The following is a 17,616-nucleotide window of genomic DNA, read 5'->3' on the forward strand; positions in this document are numbered from 1 at the left end:
GCGTTAAGACGAAACTGATCTCACGAGTGAGACGAATCGTCTCAGGATTATTATGCGCGCGTTGCCCAAGATGATAGCTTGTTACGACAGAGAATGCCCTTAGGCGTTCCCTTTCGAGATCGAAGACGATGTTGATTTCAGATGACTAATCGCGATCGTGTCATTTATGTGGCACTTGTGACGACACACGTGAGTTCAATGTCCCGTGTCGTGAGATGCTTCTACCGAAACACTCTTACGTTTCGTAAGAACGCAAGCGAGCAACACTAAATCCATTTCGCATGTTCATGTATGTAATTTATATTTGTAATATAAAATTTTATATATATTCTTGTCGCAAGATTTTTTATTTTGTCGTCTTAAACGTCTTTAATATATTCCTTATACGAATTTATAAAAAAAATGTTTGTCACTTTTGTTAGAAACATCCATACATTTACGTACATCTATTTGAAAAAAATACACACAGACCACCCTTATTGCTTTTTCGTTTATTTAATTTGTAGAATAACGATTAATTAATATCTGAATAAATTCGAGACGCGCGACGACAGTTGAGAAATTGAAATTTCGCTTAGGTGCTTTTTTTCAACTAACATATGCATCTGTGACGCAAATGAGGTCATATCAGCGCCAATGTCACTGATGCAATCCATGCGCAGATGTATACAGGCAGGTCATAATACTCGTTGCAATCGACGATATAGAGATACTCATTATATACTCTCCCGCAAGAAATTCCGCGCTAAATCGCCATACAAGTCCAGAATTATTCGGCTAATTACGTTGAACTATAATCGCAGACACACGACGCGAGGTAATTAGGCACCAAGCAAGTTGTGTATCGTTTTCCCCGCTATAATGATTACGATTAACACTGACAAAACGATTACGCAAGTAACGAGCAATTCCTTCACGAATCGGAACGCATAAGACAACGAGGGCTCGCCTATGTGTTCTCACGAAGGCGCGAGGAGCCTGGAATCCAATCGCCTTCTTAATTCGATAAATTTTACCGCGCCAGGCAATGTGTGGTAATGTGTTGGTACACAATCGTGAGCACACATATGCGCACGTGGGTACCGTGCCCTCACGATCTCGGCTCGGATTTAGCAATCCGTATATATACCTCGAAAGGATTTGGCAACGCAATGAAAGATCGATGGACCGCCTCCCTGTCGTGCCGTATCGGATTCAATATTTACCGAATCTTCGGCGGAAAGGCGTCTCCTGAAAAGGTATTATCATATATTGTCCGTTGTGTGACTTCGCAAAAATAGACAAAAGTGATTTTCTGCTGGATGGACGCTTTTCGGATTAGCCTTTTGTTCTCTCTCTTTTGACACCGTTAGAAAATAGAGGATAAAACGAATAGGATCAAGGATAAAGCGCAAAAGTGACGAATAAACCTGTGAAGACTAAAAATTTCGATTTTTCTAGACAATGAATATATTTCGGTTTAGTGAAATATTCTGGGTAATGTATTTTTTATGTACCGTAAATAATCTTGTAAATAAAAGATCCACATCTTTTTAAATTTGTTTGACATATAAAACTTTTATCGATGTAAAAATAATTTTAATCAATCACCGCTTTTTGGAGTTAGATTTTAAATTATGCTTATTGCTTATATCTTTTTTTCTAAATAAAGCTTCTCAATCTTTAACAATGGATAAAAGAAGAGTATTTGATTTGTGTTCTACGCAAAACATTTTTTTTTTTTTATTATTTTAAATTATTTTAGTTTGCTCTATATAAACTTTGGTATCTTTTAATATCTTGTCTAATTTTGATAATTTTTTTCAGTATTTCTTTAATATTGCTTTTTAGTTTCTTTTCAGAGTTGTCAATGACAGATCATTCACAGTTAAAATAATCTATCGATAATCTTCCACGGTCCGTCGTCTCTTAATGGAAGGTTACAATTATTTAGGTCGCGGACACGAATTAACCGTTCAATCCTTCCGCTTTTGGTCCCCCTGACCTTCTCTCGTAGCCTCTGTTCTCTTTTCTCTCTCCCTTCCTCTTCCACCCCCCTCTCCCCTCTCTCTCTCCCTCTCTTCTCCTCTTCTCCACTAATACTCTTTCCGTCTCTTTGTCGCTTGTTAACGTCGTCATTGCCGTCGTCACCCACGATCGTATACATACTATTGCAATATTATACTCAACATTGCACTACATTTCTGCCATACATTAAACTGAGAATTAAAAAAGAATTGAGTTGTGATAGAAATCCATTCTCCTATCGTATTAAATATTTGATCTCTGCTTGATTTTAGAAATCACGCATATATGCTTTAAAATCTCTGTGAGTTTCTCTCCGTTTTATACAGCGAAAAATAAAATTACTTTAATTTTATTATTATTTCCTTAGTAAAATATGTGCACATGATATGTTTCATTATTTCCAAGTTTTAATATTAATATTGATGAATCTAATATCTAATAGATTATATCGCGTAAACATATTCGGAGTTATTTAATACGCTCATCATTATATTTATATTCAGACAAGAAAAGTCACTTACAATTAGCTTGCTTATATCTTTTTTTCTAAATAAAGCTTCTCAATCTTTAACAATGGATAAAAGAAGAGTATTTGATTTGTGTTCTACGCAAAACATTTTTTTTTTTTTATTATTTTAAATTATTTTAGTTTGCTCTATATAAACTTTGGTATCTTTTAATATCTTGTCTAATTTTGATAATTTTTTTCAGTATTTCTTTAATATTGCTTTTTAGTTTCTTTTCAGAGTTGTCAATGACAGATCATTCACAGTTAAAATAATCTATCGATAATCTTCCACGGTCCGTCGTCTCTTAATGGAAGGTTACAATTATTTAGGTCGCGGACACGAATTAACCGTTCAATCCTTCCGCTTTTGGTCCCCCTGACCTTCTCTCGTAGCCTCTGTTCTCTTTTCTCTCTCCCTTCCTCTTCCACCCCCCTCTCCCCTCTCTCTCTCCCTCTCTTCTCCTCTTCTCCACTAATACTCTTTCCGTCTCTTTGTCGCTTGTTAACGTCGTCATTGCCGTCGTCACCCACGATCGTATACATACTATTGCAATATTATACTCAACATTGCACTACATTTCTGCCATACATTAAACTGAGAATTAAAAAAGAATTGAGTTGTGATAGAAATCCATTCTCCTATCGTATTAAATATTTGATCTCTGCTTGATTTTAGAAATCACGCATATATGCTTTAAAATCACTGTGAGTTTCTCTCCGTTTTATACAGCGGAAAATAAAATTACTTTAATTTTATTATTATTTCCTTAGTAAAATATGTGCACATGATATGTTTCATTATTTCCAAGTTTTAATATTAATATTGATGAATCTAATATCTAATAGATTATATCGCGTAAACATATTCGGAGTTATTTAATACGCTCATCATTATATTTATATTCAGACAAGAAAAGTCACTTACAATTAGCGCGTAATAATATTTCCATATATTTTGTATGTTCCAGTTTTTGTTTTTTTTTTTTAATACACAATGAGCGGCGACGGGAGTAGCGGCGAGAAAACGGATCCGGGCGCTATCAGACACGGGAACTTCATAAATTATTACCAAGGAAGAGCGCGTGCGGCAACTTCCGCGTGGCGTGTGGCAGCGACGACGGGACGCTCATCCGGCCCGGAAATACATGGGTCTAGACGTCGGCTGTAACGCCGGGGTAAGAACGGCACATCTGTCGGGGATCCAAAACGGGATGAGACTTGGCCTTCGTGATCTGAAACTACAAACGGCGCGTCTAATTTTGAGTCGAGTTATCCCTTTTCAGGTAGCGGTCGCGCGTCATCCGTTTCCGGAATTCGTATCTTTTGTGTCCTTGTTATAGAAATTTCCTGCATGTGTGCTCGTTCTTCTTTCTACCTATTAAAGTGTTTTCCTAATTATATGGCGCAAATATCGTGCTTCCTTTTCCATTTCAGATAATTTGAGACGAAAATTCTATTAAGAAGAATTGACATTAACTAATGTGTATAAGCCATCAATTTATGATTTTTGAAGTGCTGTCTTTATTATATTAATAACAATTTCTTTTCTCTTCTTCAATTAATATTAGCTATATTTTATTTTAAGAAAACAAAAGTCAGTCTAAAAGAATTAAATATAACTTTTAAATTTATTTAATAATGACAATTAAAAAAAATACGACAAATTTTCCACAAAATTTTTGCCAAGTAAATATAAATTTTAAATCTGACTTTGCGATCTGTGACTGAAAGAACGTATCTAAATATATCTTGTATATTTATATTTAATTCTACTTAACGACTCGTTTTGCAGAATCTCACATACATGTTATACGACTTCCTCGAGAAGACTATGTCCCAAGATCAACCCGAGATTTCTTTAATCGGTGTGGATCTCGATCCGATTCTGATCGAGAGAGCGCGCGAAGGTAATCGGCGCCCGGATCGCCTGACCTTCGAGTGTCTGGATTTTTTGTCCGATGATTGCGGCGAGACGTTGAGGAAGCATCTGGCGCAGCTTCACAAGACACGATTCGACGTGGTGTTCTGCTTCTCGATCACTATGTGGATTCATCTAAATCATGGCGATGACGGTCTGGAAGAATTTCTACGAAAAGCTTGCGATTTATCGGAAATGATCGTTATCGAGCCGCAGCCTTGGAAATGTTACAGAAACGCGTCGAGAAGGCTGCGAAGAGTGAAATCGGAGGACTTTCCGTTGCTGAAGGAATTAAAATACACCGGCAATCCGACGCAGCATATTGAGGATATTTTGACCAGGCTGTGCGATTTTCGAAAAGTCACCGTCACCGCGGGTAACGATTGGGGACGCACGCTTTTGATTTACGAAAGAAAGTAGCGATCGTAAAATCAACTCGTTTTATGAAAGGGATCAATTCCTTTTAAGAAAAAAAGTTGCTACATTTTTTATATTATGATTAAAAAAGAAAAAAGAGATTTATTAAAGAAGATAAAAAAATAATGTACATGATAAATAGATAACTTGTGTTTCGTATACAATTTAATTCCTATTATAAACGAGATGCATTTTTTAAGAAAATAGGATTTCTAAAAAGAGATCTACTGCCTAAACTCCCAATTTTCAATATTAATGCACAATGTACAAATATTTATACGAAGTATAATCTTATCGAATAAGTAAAATAGTCAATATAGGATATGTAAAGATTTTTGACACAAGTAACGGTAAAACAGAACAAAATTAGCGAACGAGATTCGCAAAAAAGACACGAGATGGCGGTAACGGAGTACTAATGTCGCCTCCATGTCACTATCGTTGGAACGGTTGTGATCGAATATAACAACAATAACAACAACATGAACTCTGCGAGCAAGGTGAATATAAAAGCCATTGTTAATGAATTTGATCAGTTTCTTTGTATTTCATGTTTCAAATCTTTTTCGCGAGTCGTGTGCGATGCTGAAGAAATCCAGGAATAAAAGAAATGTTTCAAATAAAGCCCCCAACTCGAGGAAATCGCAGATTTTTATATCGATGTTATGTTGAAGGGTTTTATTTAATTCATTCTACAATTTTGTACTTTTTTGTAAAAATATTTTAATTAATAAATTCGATGTTTGCATGGTGATCGTATTGTATTTAAAATATATTATACAGTTTGTATAAAAAAAAAACGTAATAAATATCGTTAGGTTAAGCAATTATATGCCGGTGATGCTTACACTTTCTGTGGTTACAATTTTTTTTTTTTATATTTGTGTGCTGCATTATGTCTGTTCATAATTTCTATATTTACAACTAAGAAGAAAGAAAAAGTTTGAAACATTAACAATTCGCAGTTCATCTTTAGATAACTTTTATCTATAACATTGTATTAACATGATATTAACCATAATGGATGATGAGAGAAATTTTAATGTAGTTATTATTAACAACGAATACACACATAACAGTTAGAAAAAAAAAAACTTAAATTCTATTTGCTTTTAGGTGGGTGAAATCTTCACCGCAGCTGGTGTGGCCTTTAACAAGCTGGGTGAACTCACAATGCAGCTGCATCCAACGTCAGACTCGCTGGCAGGGTAAGTTAAATATGAAAATATTATTGCGACCTATAAAATGGAATATTGTTTAGTGGTAGAAAAATATAAGTTTCTAATCTTATCAGGATGTATGAAAATAACAACCGTCTCTAATATAGCAAGTAAAAGTTACATGAAAAATTTATGATTTTGTCATGATTATTATGACGATGTTTATAGTGCGGAATGATTTTTTGATAGTGTACATTAAACTTTGAGGATGACAAAAGATAGGAAGTAAGAGTCCAGCATGAAATTTGCAGAGGGCAAAGCAAGATATCTGATAATTTTTCATGGAAGTCATATTATTACTAAATTTTGTTTCCATTATGTGTTTACGATTTGGATTAGAAAACTGATCAGAGATGTTTATGAGAATAAATGAGCAAATGTTATTGAATTAAGTTTTTTTTTTATCTTTTTTGGGGGGAGTTTTTTGCTTTTTGTTTATTATTCTATAGATTTCTATAGAATGTTATAAAAAGATTAGTTCCTATTTTAATTCGCTCTTGTCTATTTAAATAATTAGTTTTGGTTATTATATCGCGCGAATAGATTATTTTCAATGTGTAATCAATATTGCGTTCCGATATTACTGCCAGTATTGAAAATCTATAGTTTATGTAACGTACACTATAGATTTTCAATACTGGCAGTAATATTGGAACACGGCCCAAGATAATCACAAAGTAGTTTTTCTTGTTTTCAATAAATATGCAGTGTACACCATCAGAGTATTATTCTGTATAACTATTATAGACCCCATGCTCTTTTCATAATTTCCTATCCCCCTCAATAGTAAATGGACTGAGGAGGACATTGAGATGCTCCGTCACTCAGTAAGGGCTTTCAGCGAAGAGTTGAACAGAATAAGCGAGCACATCAAGAGTCGGACGGTGTAAGTTTCCAAAGGCTGCCATTGAGGTAGGCCTGAATTTTACAGCAAACATATTGCTCTCTTTTCCAGTTCTCAGATACGGACCACCCTGAAGAAAAAGGCGTTCGAAGAAGCCGGAATATCCGTCAGGCAACAACAGATTCTTCCTCAGCAAGCACAACAATCGACATTAGTTCAGCAACAGGTCGTTAAGCAGCAGTCCACATCGGGAAATCAAAGTCTAATAGGAAAATCAGCGGAAGTAACGCTCAATATGCTGAACGCACCTGAGACGGAAGTGGATGTCGAGGGACTTCCCGAGGAATGTCAAGTGAAACTTGAATTCGAAGAAGGCGCTACCGAGGAAGTTACTGGTTAGCTTTATATAGTTAACTTATTAATTAAGTTAACTGAGTAAACAGCTAAGGACTTGACTATACCAAGTTTTCTATCATCTGATTGTTCATTGATGGTTCGAATTTTAACTAGTTTTAAGTATCTCGATCGCATATAAGCTCATAAGTTACCTTTTTACAATAAATGTATAAAAATCTAATTTAATGTCATTGTTTTTGCAAAAGGTGAAATTGATGCTGAATTGATATCCTTGGATTTCTTATATACAACTTGAATTTTATTTTTTTGAATATATGAAAAACTTATTCATCTTCTAATGTAATTTTGATTATAGGAAGTCTTTGTTTGGAAAAATAAGTGCAATTTACAATATTTAGAAAAGGAAAGTAAGACTTGCAATAATCGTAAAATAATGATTAAAATTCTTATGGATTGAGACAATATTTGATAAAATTTATTACAGATTTGTTTCTGCTATTGAAATCTCCACATGTGCGAATCATTGCGAATGCAATTGAGCAATAATACGGTAATTTAATAAAATGTAGAAGAATCGTGAAAACGCTCTGCATGAAATTTTTATCGAATCACATAATCGAAACATTATACTATAAAAATTGCGCAATAAATTATAATTATTTTTGTCGTACCGTCAAGAATACGTTGGCGCAAGGAAAATTAGTTATTTCGTTTCATTCCATTGGTACGCATTTTCCTCCCGCCTTATAGGGATTTTGTCGTACATGCGCGTAAAATCTAGCCTGCATCTGATATGTCTCGGAGTCTCGGTGTCTCGGGCTCGGGTAGGATGACGCATACGCGCGTCGACTGACAGATTAATCAACAATCGTGGTACTGGGCTGTTGCGGGATGCATTGGGAGTAGTCCGTCGGCGTTGTTCTTCGATCACAGTGCCGCCGATCTCGATAATCGTGCGATGTGAAAGAAAAAGAACGAAAACGCCACGTGCATCAGATTATCTGAATTTGACATATGTAACGTATAAACTCTTCCGATATTGGACGACAACAAAGCAACAGACCATAACAACGAAGCATGGAGGGAGTCGTAGCGGAAAACTCCGCTAGTACTGAAATGAACAGGTCCGAAGACGAGATAGCCCTACAAGGATGTTGCAGTCCCAAGAGAATGCCCTACCGATTTTTGGGCCTGGCGCTCATGTGTCTACTCGGATTCGGTATGAACTGACGTAACTTCGCGGATGCGTTGTTTACTCGGCAACGCGTCGCTTCTTTATCTGTCATCTCACAGCTGAAACGGTGTCACTGTCAAAAGAGCGAATTGTTATCGCGTCGATAACGACGAACGGGATGAATCGATGAATATTTCGTTTGCTATCGCGGAATTTCATTCTGCGTTTCAGACTCTCTCGCGATCTTTGTATTTATATATTACTTGGGATATACCTTTATTTAAAAATGCATTTTATTCTAAATGAAACTATCTAATTCTTGAGTTTTCTTTTGTGTGCAATATACATTTTTTAATATTGATTTTTATATGTTGCACTTATTTAATATTAAGATTTCTAATATTTGATGGGAATGTAGATAACCTCTTTTAACCACATTTATAAAAAAAAGTGGTACATAATAATATTTATTTAATGCTTTGCTTGTTTTTCTTTTGTTTTTTTTATAAATATTTATAATAAAATTTTTAGTTGCAATTTAATAGCTGAAATTAAAAATAAAGACATACAAACAAACAAAAAATTAGTTGGAATGCAATTGAAATTGTTTGCATTCTCTCTTATATGCTCTCTTATATGCTTTCTTAAATGCATTATTAATTACAGAGCAAAATTTAACACACTGCTTAGATAAGGCATATCATGAATGTTCTCTTTGTATGATTTATCATGCTTTTCTCAGTATTTGCCATATATTGTGTGATATTAGAATTTATGACACATAATGAAATTATGCATATGTGATAATACTACTTTCATTTAATGAACTGTAAATCTTTTAGCAAATAACATTTTAATTTGTCTAATTGTAGAAGATTATTGTATAAATTTCTTTTTAAGAAATGTGTTTCTCTCTCTCTTTACAAGATTATGCTCTAGCAAATACTTCTCAATAGATATTTATCCTTTATTTCAGGATCGTACTTTTGTTTTGATAATCCTGGAGCATTACAGGATAATTTTAAAACTGACTTACACATGTCAACTAGCACATTTGTTTTGCTATATTCCATATATTCCTGGCCGAATGTCATTTTGTGCTTTATTGGTGGATTTTTATTGGACAGTGTCTTTGGAATTCGGTTAGGTACTATGATATATATGGGACTCACGTTGATTGGCCAAATCATTTTTGCAAGCGGTGCCTTTTTTGATGCTTTTTGGCTAATGATGCTCGGCCGATTTGTCTTTGGGTATGTATCTATTTAAGTATTACAATTATTGCGTATCCTTTTATAAATCATAGAATCAAAAACTATTTTTTTCTTTCCTTCCAGAATCGGTGCAGAATCATTGGCAGTTGCCCAGAACAGTTACGCAGTCCTTTGGTTCAAAGGTAAAGAATTAAACATGGTGTTTGGACTGCAATTGAGCTTTGCGCGAGTAGGATCGACCGTAAACTTTTTAGTAATGGAGCCAATATACAATTATGTATCTAAATATTATAAGGGCCCAGAGTGCATCGGCGTAGTTCTCTTTCTCGCTGCTGGAACTTGCGTAATGTCGATGATATGCGCGTGTATATTAGGCTTCATGGACAAACGCGCTGAAAGATTGCTCCGACGAGGAGAGGGACAAGAACCGCAAGTTGTTAGTCTGAAGGACGTCAAGGATTTTAAGCCGATCTTTTGGTTGATTGCGCTCATTTGCATTGCTTACTATGTTGCAATATTCCCCTTTATCGCTTTGGGAAAGTAAGTGCATGATAGCGTAAACACTTATTATATAAAATGATTTTCAAATCGTATTAGTCAAGCGTGTAAAATATTTTTTAGAATAATGTTGATAACGATATTATATTACGCGATTCATTCCATATGAGTAGGAACTAACTACTCTTACTCTTCATTTATAATTTTACATATTAGAAAATGAGTTAATATTTCATTAATTTTTTTAGAGTATTTTTCGAACGGAAATATGAATATGATCCATCTGCTGCAAACACGGTGAATTCTCTCGTTTATTCTATATCGGCGATATGGTCACCTGTGTTAGGTTACTTAGTAGATAGGACAGGGAAAAATGTATCATGGGTGTTTATTAGTATCTGTGTGACTATCCTTGCACATGGATTGCTCGCATTTACCTATTTGAGTCCCTATGTGTGTATGGTTCTCATGGGATTAGCATATTCCATGCTCGCTAGCAGTTTATGGCCTTTAATTGCTCTTGTCACACCAGAGCATCAACTTGGTACTGCTTATGGAATGTAAGCACAATTTATTGCTCATTGTAGCGGAATAATGCTTAATAGTAAAGAAAATATTGATATATAATCTGCTTTCTTGCAGAGCACAGTCTGTACAAAATTTAGGTCTTGCTGTAGTATCAATCGTAGCTGGCATAATTGTTGACAAAGGAGGATATTTAATGCTCGAGATGTTCTTCCTCGGTTGGCTTTGGGGTGAGCATTTTTGTAAATTTGAAATCCAAATAGTTAGCGCGCATTTTTGTGTGTTGTAACGCAAAATATATTTTACTTATTGCAATCAGTTTCGTTGATAACCGCTGGTGCAATCTGGGTATCGGACATAGCAACAAGCAGTGGTTATCTCAATATGACACCAGGACAAAGAGAACGATATGAGACACTTCGATGTACGCCGGAGAGTTTAGAACGAGAAAAATTATTGTCGTCGGAGTGTACATCGGATTTCTCAGCGGATAGTCTTATGCAACCACAATCTGATATCAGTATACGAAACCGTTATTTGTCTCGCATTGGTGCAATGGTAAATCTATTTTAAGATACATATATATATATATATGTCATTTTATAATTCACATATATATATAGAAGCTCTGTAAAAAAAGAAAATCATGTATTGAAACAATAATTGTGCGAAGCTAAATCCCTAATCCTGAAAATTGCAAGAATTTATAACTTCATGAAATAGAAGCTTCTTGTATAATTTTTATTTGGATCATTTTTTACAGAGAAATTCAATATTATAATCAATATTATATTTTTTTAAGTATTAGAAAATAATTTGATATTTTTCTTAGAGAAGATTATTTTAAAAGATGTATATTGTATAATTATTTGCTGTAATATTATAGCTGTGTGTGCGTTCTGGAATTACTGCCAATGAATTACGGAACGCAGTCATTGTCTCTTGCATACAGGTGGTTTCGTTTATTCTCAAACTATAATTAATCAAAATTTCCCGCTTTTCCAGAAATACGTAACATAGTGATTTTTATTTGCGCATCACTGCATCCAATACACAGTATGCAAAAGTCCCATGATTGCTACAGTCCTACTGCCATATTTGCCGAGAGGGCGTTCAAGTTCAAGAAGCGATGCAGAAACAGCTGTAGTGTGCAACACGTGTTTGATGGTACTCTACTGATCGTGCTGCGAACGATATTTCGCATATTCGCGCACGAGGAGTTTACGAGATGAGGGTCCACGACGACGCAGATTCCAAGTACAACGTGATGGGGAAGTCGTCCAAGATGGCCATGAAACGGCCCAATACTGTCGTGTTTCACGAAAAATCCAATAAAGTGCAAAAAATGAATGAAAATAACCAGTGCAACAATTCTACGAAGACAACAAAGACCAACGATAAGGTGAACGTTAGTGTGCATCAGCGGAGAAAATCATTGCCCGTCTACATGCATCGTAAAAGGTAAGACCACGTTCCTTTCTTTGATATATCTTTCACGTGTCATACTGTCATATGCGTCGATATAAATATATAAGACAATGACGTTTATTTGTGTACACGCAGTGTATACAGGATGTTTCAAAATGGAGGAATACAGTGTACATACAAGCTTTACAAGTGTTTAGTCAATAGAGAGAAAAAGAGAGAGAGAAGGGGAAACTCTGATATATATATATATATATATATATATATATATATTCATTCCTGTTCGATAAGGTAGATACTCGCACGCGAGTACTGATAATTTTGTTGATCAAATAATTAGATTCATTGATGCAATCTGTAAAAAAGTTTAAGAACCAGCTTTTAAAAAATCGTTAACTTTAAAAATCGCCGGTTAATTTTAAAATTCTGAAATTATTAATTTTTGACAATATTATATTTTATTAATGTATTGCGCATATGAAACAATTTATAATTCCGTAAGCTAAAACGGAATAAAACATTAGAGTTTTTTATTCACTCTTATGAATATATCTCATTTGAGCAAGCAATATTTATTCTTAGAGGAAACTACTGTGTATATATTTTTTATTTACTTTTTATTTTTTTACAGAATCTATTTATGTGAAAATATTGCCTAATTTATGTATACACATATAAAGCGCCAATGATTGTGTTTCTCTGCAGTAAAAATAATAATAAATATTTTATTAATGAATACAAAATACATTTTATGTGTATTATAGTATTCTATCATTATATACAATATTATTATTTATAATATTATCATCTATTTGTCTTCGAATCATTGTTTAAATGGAGCGATCGCGCTTGTGGATTTTCAGATTATTGGAAGAGATACGCCGGCACACTACTCTAATTATAATAGGCGAAACCGGCAGCGGTAAGACCACGCAGATCCCGCAGTTGTTACTCCAGACCGGTATAGCCGGCACGTCTGGCTGCATCGGCATTACGCAACCACGCAGGATAGCGGCCGTCAGTATAGCGCGCCGAGTTGCTCAAGAACAGGGAGTGAAGCTGGGAAAATTGGTGGGTTACTGCGTACGTTTCGAGGATTGCACCTCCTCGCATACGAAGATAAAATATCTAACGGACGGCATGATGGTGCGAGAGGCGATGACTGATGAGATCCTGTCAGATTATTCGGTACATTATATATAATTATTACTAAGATAACATTATTAAAAAAGGCGCAAATGTATATCCGGAGATAGTGATAAATAAAGAGTTTGATCCTTCGGCAATATCCTTTTTCGGAAAGAGCTGAAATTCTTTACTAATTGTATATGAAACATTTTAGAATTATTGCATTTTATATATGTTAATGTTATAAATTTTCTTTAATTTTCTCAGAAAATCGGAAATCGATATAATCAGTTTATTCTATCGAATATTTAATATACTTAAAGATAAAAGATTTAAATATTTAAATATTTTTAATAAATGATGAAATTTAAATTATTGTTATTTCTTTAGAAGTTTAACGACAACTTTTAATTAAATATTTATGGAGAAAAAAAATACATTAAAGAATTTGTACAACTCTCTTTCAGCATTTTTATGCAATTTTCTTTTTGCTATCTAATTGTGTAATTATAATTTTATGATATAGAACAATAAAGTTCATAAATTTACGACAGGTAGTGATACTCGACGAAGCTCACGAGCGATCTGTACAGACCGACGTTCTATTCGGAGTGACGAGACGAGCGCAGAATTTGCGAAAGTTAAAGAACCTACCGCCCTTGAAACTTCTGATTATGTCAGCCACGATGGATCCTAATAAATTCAAAGAGTACTTCCAGGCACCTGCGTTGTATCTGGAGGGCCGTCAATATCCCGTGAGAATTTTTCATGCAGTTTCCACGCAACAGGACTATGCATTTGCCGCACTAGTTACGGCGTTTCAAATTCATCGTCAGGTACCTGCAAAGTAAGTATTACACTTGTAATTCTAATACGGAATATGAAATATGTTTACATTATGTACATGAAAGTGAAGTGTCTATTCTAAAATAAATCAGAACTAGGATCTTGTGTGAGAATCCACACAAGAATATGTTATTGTACAACAATATTGCTAATATCATTTGGTCTTTGGCTTTTATTTTCCAGTGAAGATATTCTGATTTTCTTGACTGGTCAAGAAGAAATAGAAGCAGCCGTGGTAGCCGCCCGACAAGTGGCTAAACAATTGGATGAACAGAAGTATCCGGCGCTAAAAGTTTTTCCCTTATACGCAGCGCTGCCCACTCACCAACAGTTAGAGGCTTTCAAACCTTCGGCACCGGGAATGCGGAAATTAGTATTGTCGACAAACGTCGCTGAGACATCTGTCACGATTGGTGGTATGTATATAGGCTCTCTTTATTTCTCTCATTATTTTATTTTTTAATAAAATATGGAAAATAATAAACGTTTTTATTAGCGCTGAAGTTTTTTTATAAAAACAAAATCAAATAATTATAAGATTATAAAATATAAAGAAAATTTATTTTCGAATGTCTTTTTTAGGAATAATGAAAATGAGTATACATGTATTGCGATATTAACTATGTTATAAATTATTACGTTTGCTTTAATTCATAACCTTCGCGATTATTGAACTTATTGTTATTTGAAATCTCTGATTTAAGAAATTGATAAGGTAATTAAATATAGGAATTCGTCATGTGATCGATACCGGTGTTGTCAAAGCGCGAACTCATCATCCAACGACGGGATTAGACATGTTGAGGGTTGAAAAAATTTCACAAGCTCAAGCCTGGCAAAGAGCGGGTAGAGCCGCTCGCGAATCGCCGGGTAGGTGTTACAGAGCTTACACCCGAGAAGAATTCGAGAAAATGAAGAACATGCCGGTGCCAGAAATTCAAAGGTGTTCTCTCGCGGGAGTTGCTCTTCAACTGCTCGCTATTGGCGTTGATATTACTACCTTCGATTTCATGGATAAACCACCTAAGGAAGGCGTAGATGTGGCTGTGAAATGTTTAGAGAAGCTAGGTGCGGTTAAAGGTACGAATTATTTTTATATTTGTATATTTATTTGTTATAGAAGATATTTAAATATTATTTGTTAAACAAAATAAGAGAATTCTCATTAGATATGTATATAAAATTATTAGATATGTATATAAAGTAATGCATTAAATTTCGTTTACATAATTTTCACAAAATGATTGATTTTTTTTATTTAATAAACGAAATGAAAAATATAATAAAAGACATTTTTTCATATTGAAATTGAAACAGGATATAAAAAAATTATTAATTAGCGATTGTTTGCGTAATATCTTTGTTCCATTATATTGAACGTGATGCGAATAACGAGAATCGTTCTTTAATCAAGACAAATAATAAAGTTCTTCTATCCTTTTTAAAAGGATCTCCACCGCAGCTGACTACACTTGGCCGTACGATGTCACTATTTCCATTAGATCCTCGATTTACCAAAGTGATCCTCGCGTCGGTGGAACACAGGTGTCTGGAGGAAGCACTGACGGTTGTTTCTTTACTATCGGGAGAATCGATTTTTATGGATCCACCTACGAAAAGGGAACAAGCTCACAATGCACGCTCACGGTATGGCTCTTGCTTGCACAATCTATTTATTGTCTAAAAGGAAAATAAAATCAAGATGAAATCTTTATGACTATTACTTACAGAGAATATATAATAAAATGCATTTTCCTTTACAGTTTGTTAAGTTGGCTAAGTAAATCATTGTTTAATGTTGTCGATTCATTGGGGATTTTCAGATTTGCTTCGCCTGAGGGAGATCACGTAATGCTGTTGAATGTGTTTCGAGCATACCGAAGTGCTACACAGAAAAAGGTGTGGTGCCACGAGAACTTTTTGCACCATCGAAATCTGGAGTACGCGTCGGAAGTAAGGCAACAGCTTGCGGCGTTGGCGGAACGTGCGAATTTGGAAAAGGCGAGCTGCGGAACGAATACGAAGCAGCTAAGAAAAGCTTTCCTCGAGGGACTTTACGAAAACCTCGCAGAGTTGCAGAGGGATCAGACGTACGTTACGGTAAGTAATGTTGCCCACAATATTATTTCTATATTTTCATTCTACATTTTCCTAATTGTTGTATGTGTTGTTGCCCTATCATAATATTGCATCAAAAATTAACCCTTTTTCTTGTCTCACTTAGAATTTATTTTATTTGTAGTGCAATTTTATAATACTAACATCTATAATAAAACTGGAATTTTTGTCGAGTTAAGGCTAAGCTAATTTGTCTTTACTTGATTGATTTTATGATTGAATTAATTAATAATTCTATGCAGGTATACTTAAAAGTGATTTTGTTATGTGAGCAAATCTCTTTTATCGTATTAATATATATTTTTGGAGGCTCTTGCATGTATTCATTTATTTTCCACATTGTGCCCTGAGACATTTTAATGAATTTTAATTAGCAATTAAAATTAAGTTAGAAATTGATCGTTATTTCCTCTTTTACTAAAACTTAACATTTTATAATCTATTTGCTTCTTTTCTTTGACTGACAAAGATTTAAGGAAGATATGGATATACGCGCAGGATATATGTACGTCACAACTATATCAAGTCATTTTTGCCTCCATATTCTTCTTCATTAGCTTTTGCCAGTATTTCTGTCTCGCTCGAGGTTCCTACAGCGGCAAACAAGAGAATTTCCCTTAATTGTGTTACGCATTCAACATAGGTGTACTCGAAGCAGCCGGTAACCATACATCCTTCTTCGACGTTGCATGGTACAAAGCTGCCGTTGCTGCTGTTCACAGAAGTTGTAGCCACCGGAAGATGTTACCTTCGCGGTTTGTCTGTCATCGACCCGGCGTGGTTGACACAAAAGAACATCGGCCCTGGGAAACACGGCTGACGCAATTTTTTATGCTACGTCGTTATTTATACAGAGCTTATTTTTGTTGACACGAGATAAAACGGGACAATTGAGGCCATCGGATAAATGTGTCGACGCAACGATTTTTGAGTGTTAATATTGATAGCTATGACACTGTAGTTTCAAAGGAAAAATATTATTGCGTTGCGTTTTATATATGTATTTATCCACAGAGATCTCAATTGTTCCATTTCATCTTCGATCATGTTGGCAATTTTGTTGGAGATATATGCTATGTATAATCAAGAAGAGAAACACTTTTCTACTACTTATATACTTTAACGTGAGTAAGCATTGTTATTGAATTCAGCTAATAAAAATTTTAATTATTATATGATGCATTGTATTATACATCGACAGAATCTAGAAATTCCATCCCCGTCTTTTTGCTTCATGCGATTTAATGCAGAGTGCAAATACCCTTTTGAGTAACAATACCCGTATAATTTACATAGAGATGTAATTAAGTGAAGGTGTATCCGTTGCATACAACGTCTAAGTGCATCTTACTCTTGCAGCCTTATCCTCTCTTCGCCGCACCTCATACTCATCCTTCTTACGCTATATATATATATA

At 34.7% G+C, this 17,616-nt stretch overlaps 4 protein-coding genes across 5 annotated transcripts; all 4 read left to right on the plus strand.

The window, feature by feature from the left end:
- The first annotated feature begins 3,351 nt into the window (after positions 1–3,351).
- Positions 3,352–4,891, plus strand: LOC115239402 (probable RNA methyltransferase CG11342). The gene is given in 3 exon segments (XM_029813904.1): positions 3,352–3,586; positions 3,588–3,690; positions 4,308–4,891. Coding segments are annotated over 3 exon segments (726 nt in total). The 5' UTR covers positions 3,352–3,509; the 3' UTR covers positions 4,854–4,891.
- Positions 4,892–5,220: 329 nt separating this feature from the next.
- Positions 5,221–7,491, plus strand: LOC115239403 (chromatin complexes subunit BAP18). 2 transcript variants are annotated; one of them, XM_029813906.1, is made up of 4 exons: positions 5,221–5,350; positions 5,967–6,058; positions 6,858–6,956; positions 7,026–7,491. In XM_029813906.1, exons 1-4 carry the CDS (start codon positions 5,333–5,335, stop codon positions 7,312–7,314), a joined length of 498 nt encoding a protein of 165 aa, XP_029669766.1. In that variant the 5' UTR covers positions 5,221–5,332; the 3' UTR covers positions 7,315–7,491. The 2 variants fall into 2 exon arrangements, with proteins under 2 accessions (XP_029669766.1, XP_029669765.1); XM_029813905.1 differs by lacking the exon at positions 5,221–5,350 and adding an exon at positions 5,391–5,513.
- A 551-nt stretch (positions 7,492–8,042) lies between these two features.
- LOC115239349 (major facilitator superfamily domain-containing protein 1) lies at positions 8,043–11,255 on the plus strand. Its single transcript, XM_029813821.1, has 6 exons — positions 8,043–8,490; positions 9,422–9,698; positions 9,783–10,199; positions 10,406–10,717; positions 10,800–10,912; positions 11,002–11,255. Exons 1-6 carry the CDS (start codon positions 8,349–8,351, stop codon positions 11,253–11,255), a joined length of 1,515 nt encoding a protein of 504 aa, XP_029669681.1. The 5' UTR covers positions 8,043–8,348.
- A 470-nt stretch (positions 11,256–11,725) lies between these two features.
- LOC115239421 (ATP-dependent RNA helicase DHX33-like) lies at positions 11,726–17,369 on the plus strand. Its single transcript, XM_029813934.1, is given in 9 exon segments — positions 11,726–11,849; positions 11,852–12,143; positions 12,971–13,295; positions 13,790–14,082; positions 14,265–14,497; positions 14,811–15,161; positions 15,530–15,728; positions 15,905–16,181; positions 16,843–17,369. Coding segments are annotated over 9 exon segments (2,256 nt in total). The 5' UTR covers positions 11,726–11,740; the 3' UTR covers positions 17,020–17,369.
- Positions 17,370–17,616: the final 247 nt, after the last annotated feature.

This window comes from Formica exsecta, unplaced genomic scaffold (assembly GCF_003651465.1).
Source record: "Formica exsecta isolate Colony F162 unplaced genomic scaffold, ASM365146v1 scaffold38, whole genome shotgun sequence".
NCBI lineage: Eukaryota > Metazoa > Arthropoda > Insecta > Hymenoptera > Formicidae > Formica > Formica exsecta.

Excerpts from the sequence above, each read along its gene's own strand:
- LOC115239349 (XM_029813821.1), top strand. The coding sequence starts at position 8,349 with ATGGAGGGAGTCGTAGCGGAAAACTCCGCTAGTACTGAAATGAACAGG. Across the intron at positions 8,491-9,421 it reads CATGTGTCTACTCGGATTCG|GATCGTACTTTTGTTTTGAT; the intron begins GTATGAACTGAC and ends CCTTTATTTCAG. Across the intron at positions 10,718-10,799 it reads CTTGGTACTGCTTATGGAAT|AGCACAGTCTGTACAAAATT; the intron begins GTAAGCACAATT and ends GCTTTCTTGCAG.
- LOC115239403 (XM_029813905.1), top strand. The coding sequence starts at position 5,433 with ATGCTGAAGAAATCCAGGAATAAAAGAAATGTTTCAAATAAAGCCCCC. Across the intron at positions 6,059-6,857 it reads ACGTCAGACTCGCTGGCAGG|TAAATGGACTGAGGAGGACA; the intron begins GTAAGTTAAATA and ends CCCCCTCAATAG. Across the intron at positions 6,957-7,025 it reads CACATCAAGAGTCGGACGGT|TTCTCAGATACGGACCACCC; the intron begins GTAAGTTTCCAA and ends TCTCTTTTCCAG.